Raw genomic sequence first — 21375 nt, 5'->3', positions numbered from 1 at the left:
TTTTTTTTTTTTTTCCTGAATTAATTGCGGAATCTCTTAGGTACATGAGGGACATAAAAAAAATGTCATGCAAATAATGCTTGCCTGACTCTTATGTGAATCCTAGATTTGTATTCAGAAGGAAAGTTCAGCACTTTGTCACTGGGTTTGTGGTAGAGCTTCAGCAGGTACGTGGAGCACATTCACAGATATTTCAGCAGTCTAATGTTTTCCTACTGTCATCAATTTAATGGAAACTTGAAGGCTAGCTGGTTTACTGGTCATGAACGTCTAATTCATAAATCAGATACCACCTTCTACTCCCATGCAAAGACGATGGTCTTCACAGGAGACCTTAGACATGACTTTCTGTAACATGTAACCTGAAGAAAGGGACAGTGAATGCAGGAGTGCACCATGGTTCCCTTGGTCATGGAACTCAACAGCTGCCGACAGGGACTCCTAAACAGAGATGACTACCAAACACCTGTCGGCCCACTGAAAGACAATGGCTGCATGGAGACTATAGGGATAGGCTTATAAAGCAAATGCATAAAGTTAATGTGGTATCTGATTTAAAGCCAAATGAACAAACAAACAAAAATGACTCATGTTCCTATCCCCCACAAATGTCTTTCATAGTTCAGCCTTGGGGAATTGTATGAGTTATAAAGATACCAATGGGATCCAAGAAGTTCATTTAGTTGTGAGTCTTCCGCTGTCCTTGACCATGCAGCCTTCCCATAGGACTTGTTTACTTCCCCTTTCACAGTTGTGAGCTTTGGACAGAGTTATACAGGCCTTGATTTTCAAAATAACTCACAGTATTTCTTCCAGACCAGAATATCTGTGTGTTGTTTGGTTTGGCATATGTCATACTTATTATTCCTGATGCTCTTAATTTTTATATCCATTTAACCCTAGTTTACATCTACCTTATTACATACAAGTCCTTTGATTTAGGAAATACAAATATCCTATTAATCATGATTTGATACACTTACATTTTTGGGGTTTTAAAGGACCTGGAAATGTTGTTTCCTCTGTGTCAAAACAAACGTTGTTAAATGGGGAGTTCTGACTTCCTGCTTCCCATTCAATTTTTGTTTCTTTTGCTGATAGAAATATCATCTGGCTGAAAATTATTCATGCTATTTTTAAAAAGGACAGGGACCATCAGTGTTAGGATAGGAATAAAATGTCTGGAACAATTTTTCTCCCATGTCTGCATGTGTGCTTTAGCTGGAGGACATCCAAGGGTAGCTGACATTCCTAACTCCTCCTAGGTGGTCTCTCAAAGATATCAGAGGGCCTTGTCAAACTTAGGCAGGGATTCTGTCAGGAATAAGCACAGAAAAATTTCATGTTGTTGCAGGTAATGTTTCCTGTTTGGTTTTGTCTTAATTTAAATTTCTCTGTCCACAGTAGATCCTCTTTCTATTAGCACAGAAGAATTCTTATTATTGTTGTTTTACTTTGCAATCATTTTTACTTAACATGGAGACATGCATAAAGAACTGCATTTGTAGATGATGTCACAACTGTATGGCCATTATAGCCCTGACTGCCACAAATCTGCACGGGATATCTGATGATGGAAGTCACAAAACAATCCCATACCAGTTCACAATTATGAATAATAAAGGGTTATTTATTTAAGGAGAAAACTTACGGATCACTGTCTTAGATAACAGTCCCCTGTGCAAACAGGAACAAAGTCTAGCAGCCAGAAGTGGAGATGGAAGCAAGAGAGGGGCTCACACTTTACAACTCCCTTTAGACTATCAGAGACCACACCCAAGTGGGCTGGTATCAAGTATAATTAGAAATACAACCAGCATAAACATTACTAATCAAGGAACATACGCTAAATGTTTTAATAAACATTCTATCCAATGGAGTCTAGGTCTTGTATAAGAAATGGCTTGGCTAGATCATAAGAATACAGTAACTACTACTATCTAATCTTCAACCCCATCAAAGGTCTGAGAAGGGTGATAATATTACTTGAGCAGGCAGGAAGTACAATCAAGCAGCTTCCAAAGTGAGCAATATATGACGGAGACAATTAGCTACCTCAGCAATCACTCAATGTCTCATTTTACAATGCTGCAGCAACTAACTTTGACTAAGGCCTAGTATAATAAGTATTGACCTATAGCATTTAATATCTATATAACTTAAAAACTAAAATTTCATGTCAGGATATTAAATAATCTGTAAACAAATGTGCAACAAAGGAGGACAATGACCTCAAAATGTAAACAATATGTAAGTATCTTGATCAGAGGTAGGAGTAATAGATAGTGCAAAATGAAAGTATATCCTAAAAGTTATATAAATATACAAAATGTCCTAAACAGAGGTAAAAACATGCATATATACAATCTGACAGAATAACTTCTCATAGGTATACAAATAAAGTAAACAAAAATAAATATATAATTTGAACTTGTATCAACTATACTAATATAATATAAATTACCAATAGTAATAACTCACAAGTATTTACTCTATTACCCACTATTAGATAGCCACTCTATATTTATGTTGTGTACTGTTTGTATATGTAGAGATGGTATCTTTGTATATGGGGTTGTTTGTGAGTGGAGTGTGTGTTTGAGGAATGAAACAACATATTTGTTCAGATTCAATGATAAAATCAAACAGAAAATATTGGGAGAAACAGAAAGCACAAATACATGAAGCATGGGATATTTTTGATCAATTAACTCTATTATTTAATAACTAGAAAAAGTATACCTTAAGGTAATGCTGATAAGCATGACAAACACATAAACAGAAGTGGTCGCCTATTATTAACACTGAGTACATTGTTTTATCATAGAATGCATTTTGCATTTGTACAATTGGCAGCATAGTAGGTCTACTCATAGCAGCAATACCACAGGCATGACTAAAGTGTTATGTAAGGATGTTATGTCATCCACAATGTCACAAGGTATTAAGAATTTTTCAGATCTCCTATGTTCTTATTAATCAATCATGGCTTATGCTGTGATTGACTGCAACATCACTGTCCGTGGTGTTATTGGATTTAAGTGGCCCACATAAAAAGCTGGGATTCAGTAGTTTAGCTTGGTGAATGGAATTAGTACCTAGAGAACCTCACAACTCCAGGTACTACAGTATACACGTGAACACAAATCTAAATGCTCTGTTGATGACCTTTCTCTCCATGTCTGGGTTCCTTGCTTCTCTAACCCTTTTATGTACCCACCATTAAGAGAAATACATATGACTTTCTTAGCATGGAACCCTGGGAAGGAGACTATGCCCCTTTTCAAACAACTGTATGAGCTTATCTTTGACAGTAACTTATGAGTCAAATAAGCTTGTTTGAGGAATTATTAAAAGGCTATCAATTAATGGTAAGGATTATCAAATCACCAAAGGAAAGAGAGGGTTCTAAAGCATTGGCCTTCTAGTGATGAAGTTCTTCACCATGAAGAGCACATCCCACATTTTGTGAGCACCCCATGAAAATAAAGGCAAAGCAAGAGACAATGCTTTGGCCCTTGTACTCATAACCATTCCCACTTCTATTTCAACAATAACTTAACTGGGACCATTGCATGAGGAAGAATTTCTCCCCAAATCTGTATATGTTTTGGCAAAGTGGATGGCTTTTTTTTCTTTTATTACTTTCCTCTAAGAGTAAGTTGAAAACCTGAGTTTTCTCACTCTTGGGTTGTTTTATAGATCAGTACAGAGATTAACTTTAATCATTTATCCAGTGATTCAGAAGCTGATATAATCATGGTGAGTCAAAGCAATTCCTAAGGACACAGACCACCCCCACCACTCAACCACTCAGTTTCCCAAACAGGTCCCTGCCATTCCCATTCATTCATTCATTCATTCATTCATACCTCTCTCTCCCTCTCTCGGTCCCTCCCTCCCTTCCTCCCTTCCTCCCTGTATTTCTCTCTTATGTCTTTCAGTGCCTGAAATATCTTTGCCACCATCTCCCAAACTCTGAGATGATTTCTCTGCTGCATCTCGTGTCTTATATTAAGATTCTAAATATAACACACTTTAATCTCTGTACCCAAGACAGTGTTTGTCCTGCGGATGCTTCTCAGTATTTGCTAAATGGAAAAATAAAGTACCAACTCCTACTCACGCTATATAAACTCGTGATTAATTTTACAATGGCAAGCCGCTTTTGGATGAACTAAAGCTGTATTCAAGCCACATTTTTGGTGTCCTATCTTTTGAGTAAAACATTTGCTTAGAAGTGATAAAAATGTAAGCTGCTCTCCCACAGCTAATTCAACATGAAACTTTATCTTGCTATGAGATAACTGAGTACAACATAACAAATTGTAGGAATGAAAAGCAAAAGGCTTTTCATCCACAGAAATAATATGGTGATAAGAAAGACAGCAAAATTAAACCACTGCTATGATTTTTCTTTTCCAAAAAGCAAAGACACTTTTCTTGACAGTATCTGAGAGTTTTCACCAATAATCTTACAATAAGGTAATATGTCTTGAGAATAGTGGATTGTCGCTGTAAGGGGCTATCAGGTTTTAAAAATAGATGAAATGCTGATTCAAAGATGGCAGCTGTCAATCCTAGTATTTGAATGTCTATGCATGTGATCTTGTTACAGATAAGGGAACTGCAACATTCTAGAAGTGTAGATATGCAGATTCACACGTTCCAGTACATAAGGCTAAACAAGAGCCTAAACTCATTGCCTGTAGCTGGTATTGTGCCAACATCCATCAGCTATCCACAACATCTGAAAAAAGCTGATTAAGCCTATGGAAATGCCATTGTCTGTCCTCCTCTGCCCCTCCCCATAAAATTAAAAACACATCTGATATAACTTTCTTGAGCTTATTATTACCATATCACTAATTCAGCCATTAAAAGAGTTTCATAAAGTATCTATCCTAGGTTATTACAAATTATTGTTTCAGCAGAGAATTTGATATCCTTTCGATAATGTCAGTGAAAACATTGCCTACAATTAGGCTATATTTAGGATAGTTTAAATTTCTACACATATGCCTATTCAGGCTTTTGCATACAGTAGTTTAAATTATATGAAACTGCATTTTGTTGGCTAAAAATAGTCGAATATTGGCAATTTCATGTGACTGAACCTAACAATGGGGCTGGGTTTAGAAGCACTTATCAGTAGAATAGGAAAATAATTAATTCCTGCCGAACGAAGCTTAAGAGCAGATTTGCAGGAGGAAAATGTGATTCCCTAAGTCGCTGTCTTACCAGGTTTGTCATTCTTTTTCAAAAAACAGCTCTCGGGACTTTTGCTTCCCATCAGGGGAATGTAAACTCTGTGTCTTATATACTCCCCAGGTAGCAGAATTCAGCAAAGCTATTAGTTCATATATTTTCAGTAAAAATATTTGGTTGCAGTTAGTCTGGTAGGGTGCAAAAATGATACAGGTCCTCAGGCCAGAATGCTCTGCAGCAGAATTTTCTTTCTGTACCAGTTCAACTCTCAGTAGGGGGCCTGCTGTAGTAGCTCCTGGTATCTTTCTATGCTAGCTTATAAAGTGTAATCATAACCATTCTGCTCCTGGGTTATTTGTCTCAAGGACTTTTGATAACAGCCTGAGTGTCAAAACAGTTTCCCTATGGAGCAGAGCTTATTTTAATAACTTCAAGTTCCTTTGTGTATTTTCAACAATACTTTGGCAATAAAGATAATACTGCATTATCTTTCCTGTGTGAGACTGATTAATGGACATGGACACACCTTCTGATTTCCCCAACAGACACAGTTGGCTGTCACTTAACTATCCATACAGTGTTACACAAGCCCTTGGAACCAATAGACACACACATTTAGAAAATGGCTGATTGGACCTGGGGGTTTTGTTTATGGAATTCACTATCAGAAGATCTGGACCGGATATTAATGTTGAACTTAAGTCACTGCATGACCTCAAACACCTTCCTTAGCCTCTAGCTCTAAAGTGAAAATACTAAAATATGAGCTTCAAATGTCTCCAGTGATTTGATGAGGCTCCACAGAAAAATATATGACTAAGTACTTTAAAACCCACAAAGCAAATCCACCGAAAGGGTTACTGCTAATAACCCTGATGATAAAGATGCTAATTCATCTACTAACTTTCTTTGTTTGTTTTTTTTGGGGGGGATTCACATTTTAACTGGAAGCCTATCAGACTTTTTTGGTAATGTTAAATAGAACTGATGAGGCCCACCAAACCATATAAGACCTGATGTAGGATTCCCCTCCTTATGCTGTGAATACCTTTGGTAAATAAAGAAACTATCTTTGACCTGTTGATGGGGCAGAATATAGATAGGCAGGGAAAACTAAACTGAATGCTGGGAGGAAGAGGGCAGAGTCAAGAAGAAGCCATGTAGCCCCACCAGAGATAGACCCCAGAACTTTAGTTGGCAAGTCACAGCCATGTAGCAATACACAGATTACTATAAATGGGTTGAATTAATATGTAAGAGTTAGCCAATAAGAAGCTAGAGCTAATGGGTTAAGAAGTCTTTTAAATAATATAGTTTCTGTTTGATTATTTCAGGGCTGAGCAGCTGGGAATGAAACAAGTGGCCTCCTCCAACAAAATCCTGTCATTACATCAATGGCCTGTTTGCTCAGCAATTTAAAGTTATTTTAAATGTTACAAGATGAATGAGAACTCAGAATCAAAAATGCACTGCAGTGAAAGTCAGACCTAAACATGATCACATACAAAGAAAGGGGCTGTCAGAGGGTTGGGACTCCCAGCACATATTTCAGAAAACTCAACACACAGAAAAATTCATATAATCAAATCAGATCCCAAATTTATGTGGTTGCTATGAACCCTGGAAAAGTTACTCACCTTCTCAATGTCACTTTCTTCTCAGTTGTAAAGAAAGTAGATTCATTTATCTATATTTTGCTTTCCATGGCAATTTGAAACAATAGTCCAGAAACTTTACATCAAAAATCTCAGAAGCAATTCATAAATTTCAAATTGTGTGTTGATGTTAGTCACCATTGGTGTGATAAGACTTCATACAACCCTTTTCCATCCTGGTATCACACTGTTTGTGTTCTTGCCCCATAGTCACTAAGGAAACATCTCTTTGAAAGTCAGTGTGGTTGTGTTCACTGAGCTTATATTCAATGTGTCCTTACTGTAAATCAATAATGACCCAAGACACAGAAACCATGATGTTAGCGATTGTAATACAGCATGCTGTTATAATTGCTCTATTTTATTGTTTAGGGTTGTTGCTCTTGCCCTGCCTATTCATACATTACACTTTATTATAAATATGTGCTTATAATAAAAAAATCCACTGGTAGTATAAAGATGATACTGGTTCCCTCACATATAAGCACAATGCATGAGCCTGCTATACATGAGTATCTATTTATACACCCATCGGATAACATGTCATAAAAGTCAACTGCTATAAGTACTAGAGCTATTATTATCTCCCTGGCTTTGTGCTAACCTCACAAGAGCACTTAAAACCCTCTTCTCTTCTCTTCTCTTCTCTTCTCTTCTCTTCTCTTCTCTTCTCTTCTCTGCTCTTCTCTTCTCTTCTTTTCTCTTCTCTTCATTACAGTCCATTCTTTTTTTCTTTATTTTATTTTTTGAAACAATCTTTTTTTATTTTACATACCAATCCCATTTCCCTCTTCCCCAGCTAAGAATCTAATCAATAGTGGAGCGGCGCCTTAACTGCCCTTTCCCTGTAATCAGATTGACTACCTTAATTGTCACCATAGTAGCTTATGGGAGCAGATGCAGAGATCCATAGTTCATTCTCTATGTAGACAAGATTGCTTGCTTCACTTATGTCTTCAGTATGGTTTTACAGCCCCACACAGTCTCTCCACAAAGCAGTACTACCTGGTCCTTCTTCTGGATGCTCCCTGCTCTCCATCCAGCACAGTCTTTCTAAGATGGGGATAGGCTATAGTAACCATGGATTATCTGTCATGCTATAGGTTTATATGGAATCATTGCTACAAACTATTAGGACCTTCACTCTGGCCATAAGAATATGCTAGACACATATTGGTTGTTAACTTGTCCCTGCAAGTCCCACTGTTACTTGCTGGCAGAGCTATGTCAGTCACATCAAGCGAGAGCGTTCAGCATCAGTGTGCCTCCTCCCACAGTTCCTTACTTTCTCACAGGTTGCAACAGGTTTGTACTTTTCAGCAGGTGCTGATACATTCCATTCCATAACTACTCTCTTGTATATTAGTGTTATCTTCCCAAGAATCAACTCTTGTCAGTGGGTTCCTCTGATTACCTTTATTTGTGAAGATACTATATGAATTTAAAAAGCACTTGCTACTTACTATGTACACTATTCTTAATGTGTGTACATGAAGGAAAAGTGTAAGGACTAAAATTAAAAAGGAAGAATGCAATCTTCCTAATTTTGTCTTTATTAGAAAGGTGTATTCTGAAGCACAATGAATAAAAATACCTTAAATAAATTATTTATATTATTTATATGTGTAATACTTTATAAACAAATTATTTCAAGGGCTCTCTGTATTAGAGTTGGAGAGGAAACGTTTCTTATATGGTTTCATAATCTTCAGGGCCAGGTGGCCATTCCATGCTATAGGCTGTTGACTAATCAAAGTTGGTCATTGTGAAAATTATGTACAGGGAGAGATATATGGAAATTTTAAATAATTATTTTCTTTAATCTTAGTTTTCAACAGAAAGGAATTGATAATGTCTCCCTGCTTCTTCCCAAGGGAACAATTCCAAGAATCACTTAAAAGGGATAATTCCTCATATCCATAGAAGCTCACACATGAAATCATATTATATCAATGACAATATTACATCAAAGGAGAATTTCTGAAACAGTTTTTAATGTGATGGATTTGTGTCTTCTTTCTCTAGTAATTTTCAATTCTAAGGATCAGCATAATATCAGGTGATGAAAAGAAAATGAAAAATATTCTGTCTTACTATATAAAATTCTGTCACATAAGAAATCAAAATAATATCAAAACTATAAATATGATTTTCCAAAAGAAGTGTCTTCAAGAATTAATGATGGTGCCTCCAGGGATTTTTATGTGAGATTGCCACATTTCAAAAGCAAACTCAAAGGGAATCTAAGTCCCATTAAGTTGCACTCCTGTGTGGTGGGAAGGCTTGTAGTAATAAGGAAAGAAAATCATATGTCAATACTTAAAGGTCTGGCTATGAGAAATTTGAGGCAAAATCACCATGGAAACCATGAATATTCAGTTACTATGTAAATAAATTAAGAGTAATAATCCAGCCACAGGACAGGAAACATTGCTTATCCGTAAAAAAACGCTGATTACAATTTTGACTTCTGGATCTCTAAAGATTTTTCATCTATACAGAGCATTTTCCTCAACACTGTTAATACAATTCCTCTTTCCTCCCCCTATTCAGCCATCAATACCCCAGTATAGTTATTTACCTAGCTCTAAACCACCCATAGACTCTGGTCACTACCTCTTATTAGATTTCCTGAGAACTATCTGCTGTTGTCTTCCTTCAGTTACAACTTCTTTCCTTAAGTAACCCTTTATGGTGTTCTTATCCAGGGACTGCGGAAGCTGGAGTTGTATGAACAGCAAGGTAGTAGAGACTTCAGAATCCGAGGCACCAGGAGCACATGTTTAAAACATGCTTCCCAAGTCCTTCTCATATGCACTTAATGTACAATACTCCAACCCCCCAAAAAATAATCTTTAGGAAGTGGTTTATGAGATTTACAAGTGAATCCAACTTTTCAGTGTTGTCTGCAAGTGGCCGTCCACATAGACAGTTCTCAGTGGTTTCTCGAGCAACTGCTTTCCCACAGTTGCAGTGCTCTCTGTAGGATGGTAGAGGGAGTCTTTGCATCTCAGTGGGGAGGCATGTCTGCATATGGGTGCCCATTAGAGCTCTCTCCTGTGGCTGGACTCACAAACTAATGGAGACTCCCTGTGGTCTGCTGCTTCATACCCTGCAATGCCTATTACTAAATTCCAGATCATTCTTTCTGACCAGAGGAAAGCAAATTCCTGCTGAGTCCTCTCAGCACTGATGATACAAAATGACTTTTCTAAAATTAAACTCTAAAGACTTTTTTTTCAATGCCTCCCGTGGTTTTCAGCCTGAGTAACAACACACAGGTTATCCCCCTGTGGTCCTCCATCTCCCTCCTATGCCAGGCCCTAATACTTGATGCACCAGCATTATCACAGCTCTCAGTGAGTTTCGCTGCTCCCTTGGGATTCAAGCCCAGCATGCAGAGTTAATCTCTTTCTTGCTAGTAGTTGAACCTTGTTATCTTGGGAACTTAGTGCAACCCTGAGTTCTCACACAGGAAAGCCACATGGTAAACATTTCTTGATCTCTTGAAAGCCATGTAGAGTGTGCTGAGAAAAACCAGCGAAAGTAGTTAGTCAGGAGCCGGAGCAAAAAAGTCCAAATAAACAGGCAGGCATGATGCAGCCAAGACGATAAAGGCCAGAGAAAAGCTAGAAGTCAGGATTGATGGCTTGAACAAAGGTGGTACCAAATCCTGGGCATGGAGGTCAGACTCAAGGTCTGGCCTTTATTAGATTACTGGTGAATTAACCTAGGTATCTTTTAACCTGATGATGGTGTATTATCTTCCTGAAATGATGTTTTAGAATGTCCTGAGGGTTTGGCATGTCTCCAAATGTTTTCAAACAAGTAATAATATAACCTACATCATTGGCTTTGACATTGGTTATGAGAAAATGATATTTTATTCATACTCTATTCTTAAACCTAAGGAAAGTATTATATAGGTGTATTATAATTAAGATATGTTTATTTCATCATGTCTTTTCTCCTTGATAAACTTTAATATTATCTTTTTTCTTAATTATGACTTCATTTTATACTTAAAGGATATTATGAAGTTCTGAATAAAAGTGATCATTCTATGCTTAGTCAAAAACACATATTTGAGATTGTGGTGAACATATAGACACTGTTGTTCCAAATGAAAAGTTATCTAAAAACATATTCTTATGAATGAATAAAGAGAAGATGTACATAAAATTAAATATGAGGTACAAGTGACAGCTGCTTCTTCCATTGAATTCTTTCCTCAAACCTAACAGGTCAATTTAATTATAAGACATCAGGCAGGTCCTAACTGAATAACAGTCTATGAAATACCTTTTCAACAGGTCTGAAAATATCTCTTAGAACTATTACAGATCAGATGTTATGAAGGAGAATTCAAATCTGGATGCAATGTTATGCACTGATTTGAATCCCAAAAGAGAAAAACAGACAGTAATGGAGAAATTAGCAATATCTGAATAAAGTCAGGACTTTGGTTCATAACGCTGTACTAATGAAGTTTGACTGTTTTGCTTTGACAAATGCATTATGTAAGACATTACTTATAGCAGCATCATGTAAAACTACATCATGATTCTCTGCATCTTACAATTATGTAAATGTAACACAATTCCAAAATTTAAAAATTCATATATGACTTTGATTCTCTTTCTGGTGGGTTAAATAACCAAGACAAACATTTCCAATGTCAAGCACCAACCAACCAAATGACATAAAATACACAAGGACATCTGTTTAAAACCATTTGAGCACTACTAGAGAGGTGCCGGTACATTGTGATGAGTTCCGTCCTGTGGGCATGTTCTTGTCCTAAAGACACAGCTGAGAAGACTGAGAAATGCTTTGGTGGCCCTGCTTTAAAAGTTGGATCCTGAAGTTTGAAGGGCTCGAGACTTAGTAGATTCCATGTCTATTAGCTTGAACACCAAAGACAGGATGCCCAGGAGTGAGAGCAACTGGAATTAGAGCAGCTGTCACCAGGTTCTGCCAAGGCTTTATTCATCTCAGTGTCCCAGGAATTTAAATCCATAAACTGTTTAAAGAGCATCCAGATTGCTATGTGGGCTGGGTAGAGGCATCAGAAAACCCTCACAGGAAGATGATAGCCCAGGTCTTCAATTATTTCCATAAACACTTTTCAAATACAATTTTGTTCTGCAAAGTAATGAGGTATGTGTGGATATAGACAACTTTAAATGAACCAGACAGTGATTGGGCAACAAAATACATCCCCAAAGGCCAGGCATTGTGTTGTTAGACAAAATTTTCAAATAAGTATAACGTTGTACTCTAAAAAATAAAGACACGATATTGATAGGTTTAACACAAATTATACTATTAAATTCATATTCTATTTATTTTTAAATATGTGTGTGTTTATGTACATGTCAGTGTGGGTTTGAATAGACACCATGGCATCAGATCCCCTGAAGTTGGAGTTACACACAGCTGTGAGTCTGACCCAAGTGCTGAGAGTTGAACTCAGCTCCTCTTCAAGAACACTGTGTTCTCTTAACCACTGACCCATCTCTCTAGCTCCCTAAATTAAATGTTTAATAAACATAAAATTCCAGGAGAAACCTAGAAACTCTAAACTTCTATTTGGAAATGAACCAGAGAAATTGTAGAAATTGAAAATTACTGTAAACAAAGTCTGTTAGCACTTTCAATAGTTTATACTCAGCTCTGAGCACAATTTAATACATTAAAAGTATATCATACTATTTATAGAAATACACAAAAGAGGAAATAGACAAAGGTTATAGACTTCTCAAATAAGAGACACAAATGTAAGGCACAAAGTGACAAATATGTGTTCATTTGTTTTCAATTGGAATTGGAGAGGAAAGGCCAAAAGGAGCGATACATGCAGAAGCACTCACAGAATCATGTCTGCTTCTCTTGGTCAATTTTCTTTTTGAAACTCACATGTTCCACAAAGTGAACTCCATAAAATGAGGGAAAAGTCTAGGGGAAGCTGGTATTTAATTTATTTAACCCTTTCCAACACAGGGTTTCTCTGTGTTGCTTTAGAGCCTGTCCTGGAACTTGCTCTGTAGACCAGGCTAGCCTTGAACTCACAAGATCCACCTGCCTCTGCCTCCTGAGTGATGGGATTAAAGGGCATGCGCCACCATCACTGGGCTTGTCTTATTCTTAAATCCTATCATTCTGTTGGGAGTATTTGAAAGTCTCTTTCTTACTTCAGCTTTGTTCCTGTTAAGAGTCAAAAAGACTTGAGGAAGCGCATAACAGGAAAATCTGGATTACCTTTGCTTAGTCTTTTTCAGTGAGTAGTGTTGTGGAGGAATGGCCTTTCCAGCAAAACAGCTGTCATCTTCATTAGACCAGTTGTTTCTGTTTACAAGCCACTATCATCCTAGACTTCTTGACTACTGCCATTTTCCTTGAAGGAGGTACTGTGTGGGGAAGGGGGGCAGTAAACCTTCACTTGAGATCCTGGCTACTCCTCTTGGCCATTTTATGTAATTCTATATTAACCGTATGTGGCCTTGGTGTCAAAAGGATGTGCTATGATAGAATATATGGAATGGGGATGTTAATTGAAAGGGGGCTTGGTCTATGCAGCTATAGGAAAATCATCCTGAGTGTTGAGTGAGACTTTCCAGCATGGCTGCTACAGAGTCTTTTCCCATGCGTCTGCAAGAAAGCCCTCATCCATGGTCTTCAAGTCCAATAAACTCATTGGTTCCCCCAGGGTAAGCTTTGATGGAACTGTTCTTTGGTTTGTCCTTAGGAACTTAGGAGAAGGACATAAATTTTGCCCCTTCCATTGTCCTTCTAGGGATAGGGTCCTCTATCCTTTTAGTGGATGTTGTCTCATCTATAAAGATGGCAGCCAGTTGAAGAAACAAAGGAGTATGATCTGTAGATCCTAGATTTCAGAGATAAATCACATTATACCTAAGATATATGTCATGAAAATAGAGCTGTCTAGTTGAAGGAAACTGATGAGACAAATGTGAGGTTAGTCGCCAGTGGTAGTGAGACAGTGAGGGATATATTCAAAGTACGTCACATATTTAAATGACAATGTGTCTATAAACCACCCCCAAATAACTAGAAAAGAAACAAAACAAGCAAGAAAAGAAAGGCGTTTGTTTCCTTTTGGAAGTTGAATTCATCTAAATGTTAGAAAACCATCTATAATGTGTAAGGAGGAGCTACTCACATAACTATACATTACATAGCTACCCAGGTATACTTTATTTTGCTCAACCAACTTCTGAGTTGGAGCATATCTTAAATGGTAAAGAATTAGACAATTGTTAGTCCTAGGTAAAAACTGGAAGAGAAAAAAGGAATAATAAAATTCAACTCACGTCCATATATTTTTCTGCATGCCACACTTTGTTCTCTCTAAAACGAACTGTCCTTGAATTAGCTATATCTTTGAACAACTGTTTGACTTAGTGCATTTGACTTCTTTTCATTTCTCAGATTGAGATATTTGATGGGAACATCATTTGGAATGGGTTTTTCCATCACAGATGTTGTTTTGGGGCATGAAGTTTGAGATAGAATAAGAGTCATATTTTGAATTTGTAGGATTAAATTGCCGAAAAGGAGTCTGGCAGACATTTGAAAACCCGAACTTCATCCCCCAAAGCATTTAGAGGCGATCTTGATTGACTATGGTGGGGATAATGGAATAGGAATGTGGCTTTTCTGGAAGTATTTGCAGAAGATGACATGGTCCTCAGATACTGGACTGGGGAGAGAGTAGCTGATAGGGTACAGACTGCATTCCGCATAAGATTGTTTTTGTTAGGACTTTGTGATGCTGAAATATGCGTTCAACAGAATTACAATTTCAATCTGGATCTTTTCCAGGCTAGCAGTTTGCAGGACAATTCCATTCTGTGAAGTCCAATAGCCTTAGCTACAGCTCTGCGCCAGATCCTTATCACACCAAGAAATAGTAAGTACTCAATGAGTACTCTGCAGCATGCTTGGTTGTTGGGCATTGTGCTCTCCCATCCCATGTCTACAAATCACTCATCTCTGTCTCCCACTATCGCATATCCACACTGACTTTACTTTCAATAGCGTGTCATCAAATTGCATGCTACTCAACTCTCAGTTGTCAAATGGACTTTGTTCAAGCCGGGCTAATGAAAGTATTCTAAGCATACGTAAGGTATGGTTAAAAAAAAAAGCTATCATTACAACAACTCACTTGATCATGCTCACCAGCTAACGTTTAACTATTTCTAGTGTCCCTAATTTATGGGAAGGGGAACTGAGGCACAGGGAATTTAAGCAATTGGACCAAGAACACACAAGTACCATAATGCAAGTCATAACTTGGATCCATGGCTTAAAACTAAGGAATAAAATCTAGAATATTATCTCCAAAACTGAAAAGAAAAAGGAAAACACATTACAGGGCAACTGAACACTCCTGAATTATGAATACTTGCATATAATTGAGAGCCGAAGCACCTGCACAGAAACTTTCAGGAAGGCTTCACTAAAGCGATAACATCACACTGCAGCTCTCCATGGTGACAGCAGAAATTCATATAAAACATGACATAATTTCTTTTTATATGGATTATGTTTTGTTTTGGTTTGCTTGCTTTTTACAATTTTCCTCTTTTGTCTCTAACCTCAGACTGTGTGTATATACTGCGGAATTTCTTTGGGTCTTCAGTCTTTCCCTAGTCACTAACAATTGCCATTCTGAGGAATACCTCCTCGGATGTAAAATTAATCTCTGGCTTCCTAACTACAACCCATTTCCTCATCTCTGATTTTTATTGGAGAGAGGAGACACAGGAAGGCGGTTAGCATTCTAATCACCTTGGGTTTTCTTCTTGATTTAATAACACGTTTAAATCTATTTTTGCTAAATCCCATTTAAAACCTTCCTGACATTAATTACTGTTATGCGCATGTCTCTGATGAGGGCTATTGTACCATATTCAATGTGCCTCGGTGCAGCTTCTCCATCTTACCTCTCCATTTTCTAGAGGATGGATCTTGGAATAAAATGAAGTGCAGATGACCTCATCATCTTTTGCATAGGATGGTGGCCCAGTGCGGGGATAGATATTGTAGAGGGTCAGGCACTCTGTGTCCGTCACTGCATGATACTGCCAGGGTTTGTACTCCACGTCATCCAGGGAACGTTCCAAAATCCAGTTTCCAGGCCGAGGGGAGTTGGCTGCTTTCACGATCACGTAGGCAATCTGGAACACCTGAGGGTGAGTGACAATGGTACAGCTGAGTTCCAAAGTGCTCTCTCTTAGTTGTGCCAAATAGAAAGAGGGTCAGTATCCAAGAGTTCATCTCAGATTTTGTTTTATAACTCAATTGTGCTCTGCAGAAGTGATTTTAGTATTGCATGCTCATATTTAATACCTTCTTGCTGAGACAAGCTATTTCATTTTAACATTCATGACTTTGAAGGCAATGAGTTAAGACTAGACTTGAGTTCTCTAACAACCCATTAGTATTGTTTCACCTAGTTTTTAAAGTTCTCTTACAGCATTAACACTAGAAACTTACTCCATTCCAATTTCCTCACTTCATATTAGAGGCAAGAAAATATATACTAAAAATAAAAACAAGTTTATTTAAATCCACCTAATCCTCAAAAAACTGTAGGCTGCTTGACATCAAACACAGCATAGCACTTCAGGGACATATTCCTGTGCTCAAATTGTAGGTCCAGCATTTGTGCAAACCTAGGAAGATTATTTCTGTAGTTTCCTTTTCTACGAATTAATATCAAGAATTAAGCACATTCCCAAAACACCACTGGATTAAATAGGATAATGTACACAAAGTCTCTGAAAAAGTACTTGGAAGTGGATAACCAATAAATGTGGATTTCTCTGCATCCCCACATAGAAAATATGGAGCAGAATTCCCAGTGACATGTGAACAAGTGATTAAAACTATAACGTAATAAATGGAGGGGGGTTCTGTGCTTTCTCTTTGTGAGAAGTAAATATCTAAAAATCAGGGAAGAAAGAGGCACCACTGCTAATAAACTCAGGGGCAGAAGACAGGGGAAGCAGTAACCTTTTCAAATCTGCATACAATTTAATGACTTGGAGGAGAGGGTAGAGAGAAAGCTAAATGTTTGTGATAATGTTTGTTTGCAGGGCAGCAAGCATGTCTCAAAGAATAATGTTCAGATATTATAAAGTGACAGTTTTGTGTACTATCATAGACAGAAATATAGATGCAACCTAGATAAAATGCTATCTCTCTAGAATAGAAATGATAATCCATGAAAAGAAACAATAAAACAATATAATAATTTCTAGACTGGTAAATCCTATACCATATAGGGATTTTGACAGCTTAAAGGTCACTGGATGATGAGGTCACTAGTGGGGATGAACCAGGTGACAGGTCTTTCCAGCAATGTGATTAAAGATCCTTCTGTGTCATAGAGGGAATCCCAAAAGGAATGTTCTAGAGAAACTGAATTCCATGAATTCATTATAGTACCTGTGGTATACTCTTAGATAAGAAATCTTAAAATATGAAAACTTGATATAGAAGGGGCAATATAGGTCACAGCTTATCTGTAAGATGTTTCCTAAAAAGTAGGCAAACTGTGGGTAGTGAGAAAAACACACAATCCCTCAAATGATTTGTAATTAGAGCTGGTATTTGCTGGCTAGACAAAGTGTGGGAAACGGCAGGTTAGAATGTGAATTCCTTCTGTTAGTCACTATTGTCCAATATTTTAAATGTTGTCTTTTCCTTGAGGCCAACAGACTAAACCGAATGAGATAAGAAGCAGCAAAGATGTCTAACCTGTTCAGAAAGGTCTTGTGCCATTCTGCTCTCCTAAATGCCATATAAGAGAGATTATTTATGAGTTTTATTTTTTCTCATGTGTATGTGTGCATATTTATGTGTGTGTGTGTGTGTGTGTGAGTGTGAGTGTGTGTGCACAGGCCCAACACTGATGCTGGGGATTTTCCTTGACCATTCTCTACCATGTTCATTGAGGCAGAATCTCTCACTGAACCCAGAGCTTGTCAATATGGCTAATCTGGTGAACCATTTTGCCCTAACATTTCCTTGTATCTGCCATCAGAGGGCTGGAATTACAGCTAGACTACCATGCTCATGCAGGTTTTAGGTGAGTGTTTGGGATTTAAACCTCATTCTTCACAATTGCACACAAGAGTGTTGACCACTGAATAATCTCTGTAGCCCCCAAGTTTACCTTTCTTTAATTTTAGATACATACATATCTATGAATGTACATATAAATATTTGGACATGCTTATACATTTGAGACAAAATTATTCATACCATGTTAAAGCCACTTACTTTAAGGATGAGGAATCAAGGAGAGGTATGTCATGAGGGCTCTTTCTTAATCCTATTATCCTTCATGTTCCTTGTATTAACACAGATGTCCTACTTTCCAACAAAATGATTATTGTTATGAATTTTGTGGTTGTCAACTTAGACCCATAGCCTATCACACACTTGGAGAACACATTACCATGGAACTGAATCTGCAGTCCTAGTTTCTTCTATTCTGAGTGGTATTGGATAGCCCAGAATTTGTAATTCTTCTACTTCAACCCAAATGTAGAGACTATAGTTACTGCTGGCTTCCTATGAGCTGGGTGGATCAGATTCCATTATCCACAGTATTTACTTTTTCTGAAATTTTAGGTGTTGGCCTTAAGGAATTGTCTCCATTTAAGTAGATGCTAGTCACCAATACGTCAATGAAGTCCTTCTTGAGGAATACATCAATAGATCCTGGTACAGAATGTAAAGGAGGGCAGTTCTCTACTGCACAGCTATTGTGTTTTCTTAGTTAGCTATAATCCTGAAGCAACTTTGGCAGACCTTAAAATGGTAATAAAGGGAACAGCTAATTTTTAAGGATTCAGGGAACTAGGACTTTGGCTTTTACATCCTTAAAAATGCTGTGATTTTTATGATAATATTTTGAGACAGTAATCATTTGGCATTTATGGCATGTAGCTGAATCATGGAAATCACTGAAACATCCAGATTTCTGCTTTTCCTTCAGCTCTGGCCATCTCTGTTTGCAACAGCCTGAATCCCAGTCAACACCAGGGCATACTGGGAGGCATGACTTGAAGGAAGCAAGACATACATTTCTCTGCTGCTTATCTTAATCAGCTTTGATGGTCTAAGGAAAGCAAGTAACTTCTTTAATATTCCACTTTGTAATTTTTTCCCAAGACAACACAATGAAGAAATAGCGAGGTAATGAACACAACATGCTGGGAACTGTTTGGGAAAGACTATCTACTGCACATAGATTCAAGTTGGTATCTTTCCTTCCAGGGGAAAAAATGGGCAAAGATTTTTTTAGAGATATACAGAAACAAAAGATAATGGAACATATTAGAGATCACAGTTAGTCCATAAGAAAAATAAGGATACACTGAGGTTATAGATAAGGAACTTTGTTTAGCAAGCAGCTCAGCAAGCAGATAGTGGAACAGGCCAACTTCTCTTGGGGCTGTGATATAGATTTATGTTTCCAGAGCGTCTGTGTTGGCTCTGAAACAATAGATGAAAACTTTTTTAAACAAAGTATCTCTGAGCCTCATTCTATAATTCAATATAACAGCCAGTATTAGGCGCCATGAAAAGCAGTCACTGCCTTTTAAAATATCAAAAGAGCGCCATTTCAAAACAATTCTGCTCTTTCATCTGCTTTCTGTGGATTCCTCTACATCCCATGCAACATTAATTAAATTTGTTGGCATGTACTATTATGAATAAACTTCTTAAAGTGTTGTAAATAGCATTATTGAAAAACACAATGAATAGAAGCATTCTTTGAGGGCTTGAGAGAGTGAATGTGGAAATTTCTAAGAGTTTTCTAAGTACTTCACATTTTCAATGCCTCAAACAGAATAGCTCTTTAATGTTTTCTATGCTGTTTTTATTAACTGTCTCTTGGGTTTTACATAGAAAGACTCTTAGAAATCAGTAATGTTAATACCTTATTCTAGATGAATAGAGGTCCCATCTGTTACAGTATGCAGCAAGGGAAGAAAACATCCCACTATAACAACTACTGAGACTTCTAGGTTTCAATGACCATAATATATCAATGTGATATGCAAATGGTTTTTGTTTATTTGTTGCTTGATTGGTTGACTGGTTGTATTGTGTGGGGGGTTGGTTTTTGGTAGAAGGGTATTTTAAAAAATGTAGTGCCTGGGAAAAATTCAAAATAACTTTTTAAATGGCACAAAATATCTGGAATGCTACTGTAACCAAGAGAACTTTCTGTGTCCTATTTCTCTTGCTTCTCATCCACATATGTAACAGGCAATCATGTAGTTACTTCATTTGATGCAGTGTTGAACTAGAAATCCCTTCTCCAATAATTGGAGTATTTAGAAAGCAATTTCATTTAGTATGTAATTGAAGAAAAGGGTCCTTTAGAAGGATCTATCAGTGCAAGGATAATTATAAAACACAACAAGCTTTACAGAAAGATAGGGTATTATGGTATTAGCAAGAAACCTAGTTCTAGAAAAATGCCCAGGAATCCATAAGGATGACTCCAGATAAGACCCTAAGCAAGAGGGTGTCAGAACTGGCCTTACCCTGTAGTCAGACTGATGATTATCTTAAATATCATCCCAGAGACTTTGTCCAACAACAGATGGAAGCAGAGGCAAAGACCTACATCAGAACACTGGACTGAGAGCTTCTAAGATCCAGTTGAAGAGTGGAAGAAGTGAGAGTATGAGCAAGGAATTCAGACCATGAGGGGTTCATTCACTGAGACAGTTTGCCTGAGCTAAAGGTAGCTCACCAATTCCAACTGGACTGGGAGTAAACAAGCATGGGTACAAACTAGTCCCCCTGAATGTGGTTGACATTGAGGCAGACTGAGGGAAAACTGATAGTGACACTGGGATTTGTCTCTACCGCATGTATTGGCTTCTTGGGATCCTGTTCTGTTGTAGTAGGAGCAGCGGGGCTGCGTCCCCAGCACCCCGGCCGCCTGGATAGCTTATGCCCCAAAATAACAACACACAAATTGTATTTATTTAAACACTGCTTGGCCCATTAACTCTAGCCCTTACAGACTAATTCTCATATCACGATCAACCCATTTCTAATAATCTGTGTAGCATCAGTCTTACTGGGAAAGATTCAGCACGTCTGACCTGGCAGCTTGCTTCATGGTGTCTGGCTCAGAGAGCAGAGCTATCACGTCTGCCCGGGAGAGGGGAGCATGGCATCTCTGAGCTCACTTCCTCTTCCTCCCAACATTCTGTTCTGCTTACTCCTCCCACCTATGTTTTAACTTATGAGGCCAAGCAGTTTCTTTATTACTTAACCAATGACCTTCTTCCATCACTGCTCTCTTTAGATGTATACCTTGTTCAACCTAGATATAGTAGGGAGGGCCTTGGACTTTCCACAGGGTGGGGTACATTGCCCTCTCTTAGGATTGGAGGATGATAGGGTGGGAGGGTGTATGGAGGGAGTAGGAGGGGAGTGGGAGGAG

The 21375-nt window shown here is 37.8% G+C and overlaps 1 protein-coding gene across 1 annotated transcript in view; it reads right to left on the bottom strand.

Annotated features, from left to right (window-relative positions):
• Positions 1-21375, bottom strand: part of Lama2 (laminin subunit alpha 2) — a 586091-nt gene that overhangs the window by 385808 nt on the left and 178908 nt on the right. The window contains exon 4 of the mRNA XM_050138074.1: positions 15836-16078. Coding sequence (XP_049994031.1) covers positions 15836-16078 — 243 coding nt within the window. The remainder of the gene's footprint in view (positions 1-15835; positions 16079-21375) is intronic.

This window comes from Alexandromys fortis, unplaced genomic scaffold (genome assembly GCF_014885135.2).
Source record: "Alexandromys fortis isolate MF-2015 unplaced genomic scaffold, M_Fortis_MF-2015_v1.1 scaffold_14, whole genome shotgun sequence".
Lineage (NCBI taxonomy): Eukaryota > Metazoa > Chordata > Mammalia > Rodentia > Cricetidae > Alexandromys > Alexandromys fortis.
Note: the sequence above shows the minus strand (reverse complement) of the source record. Positions and strands in the feature narration are given on the sequence as shown.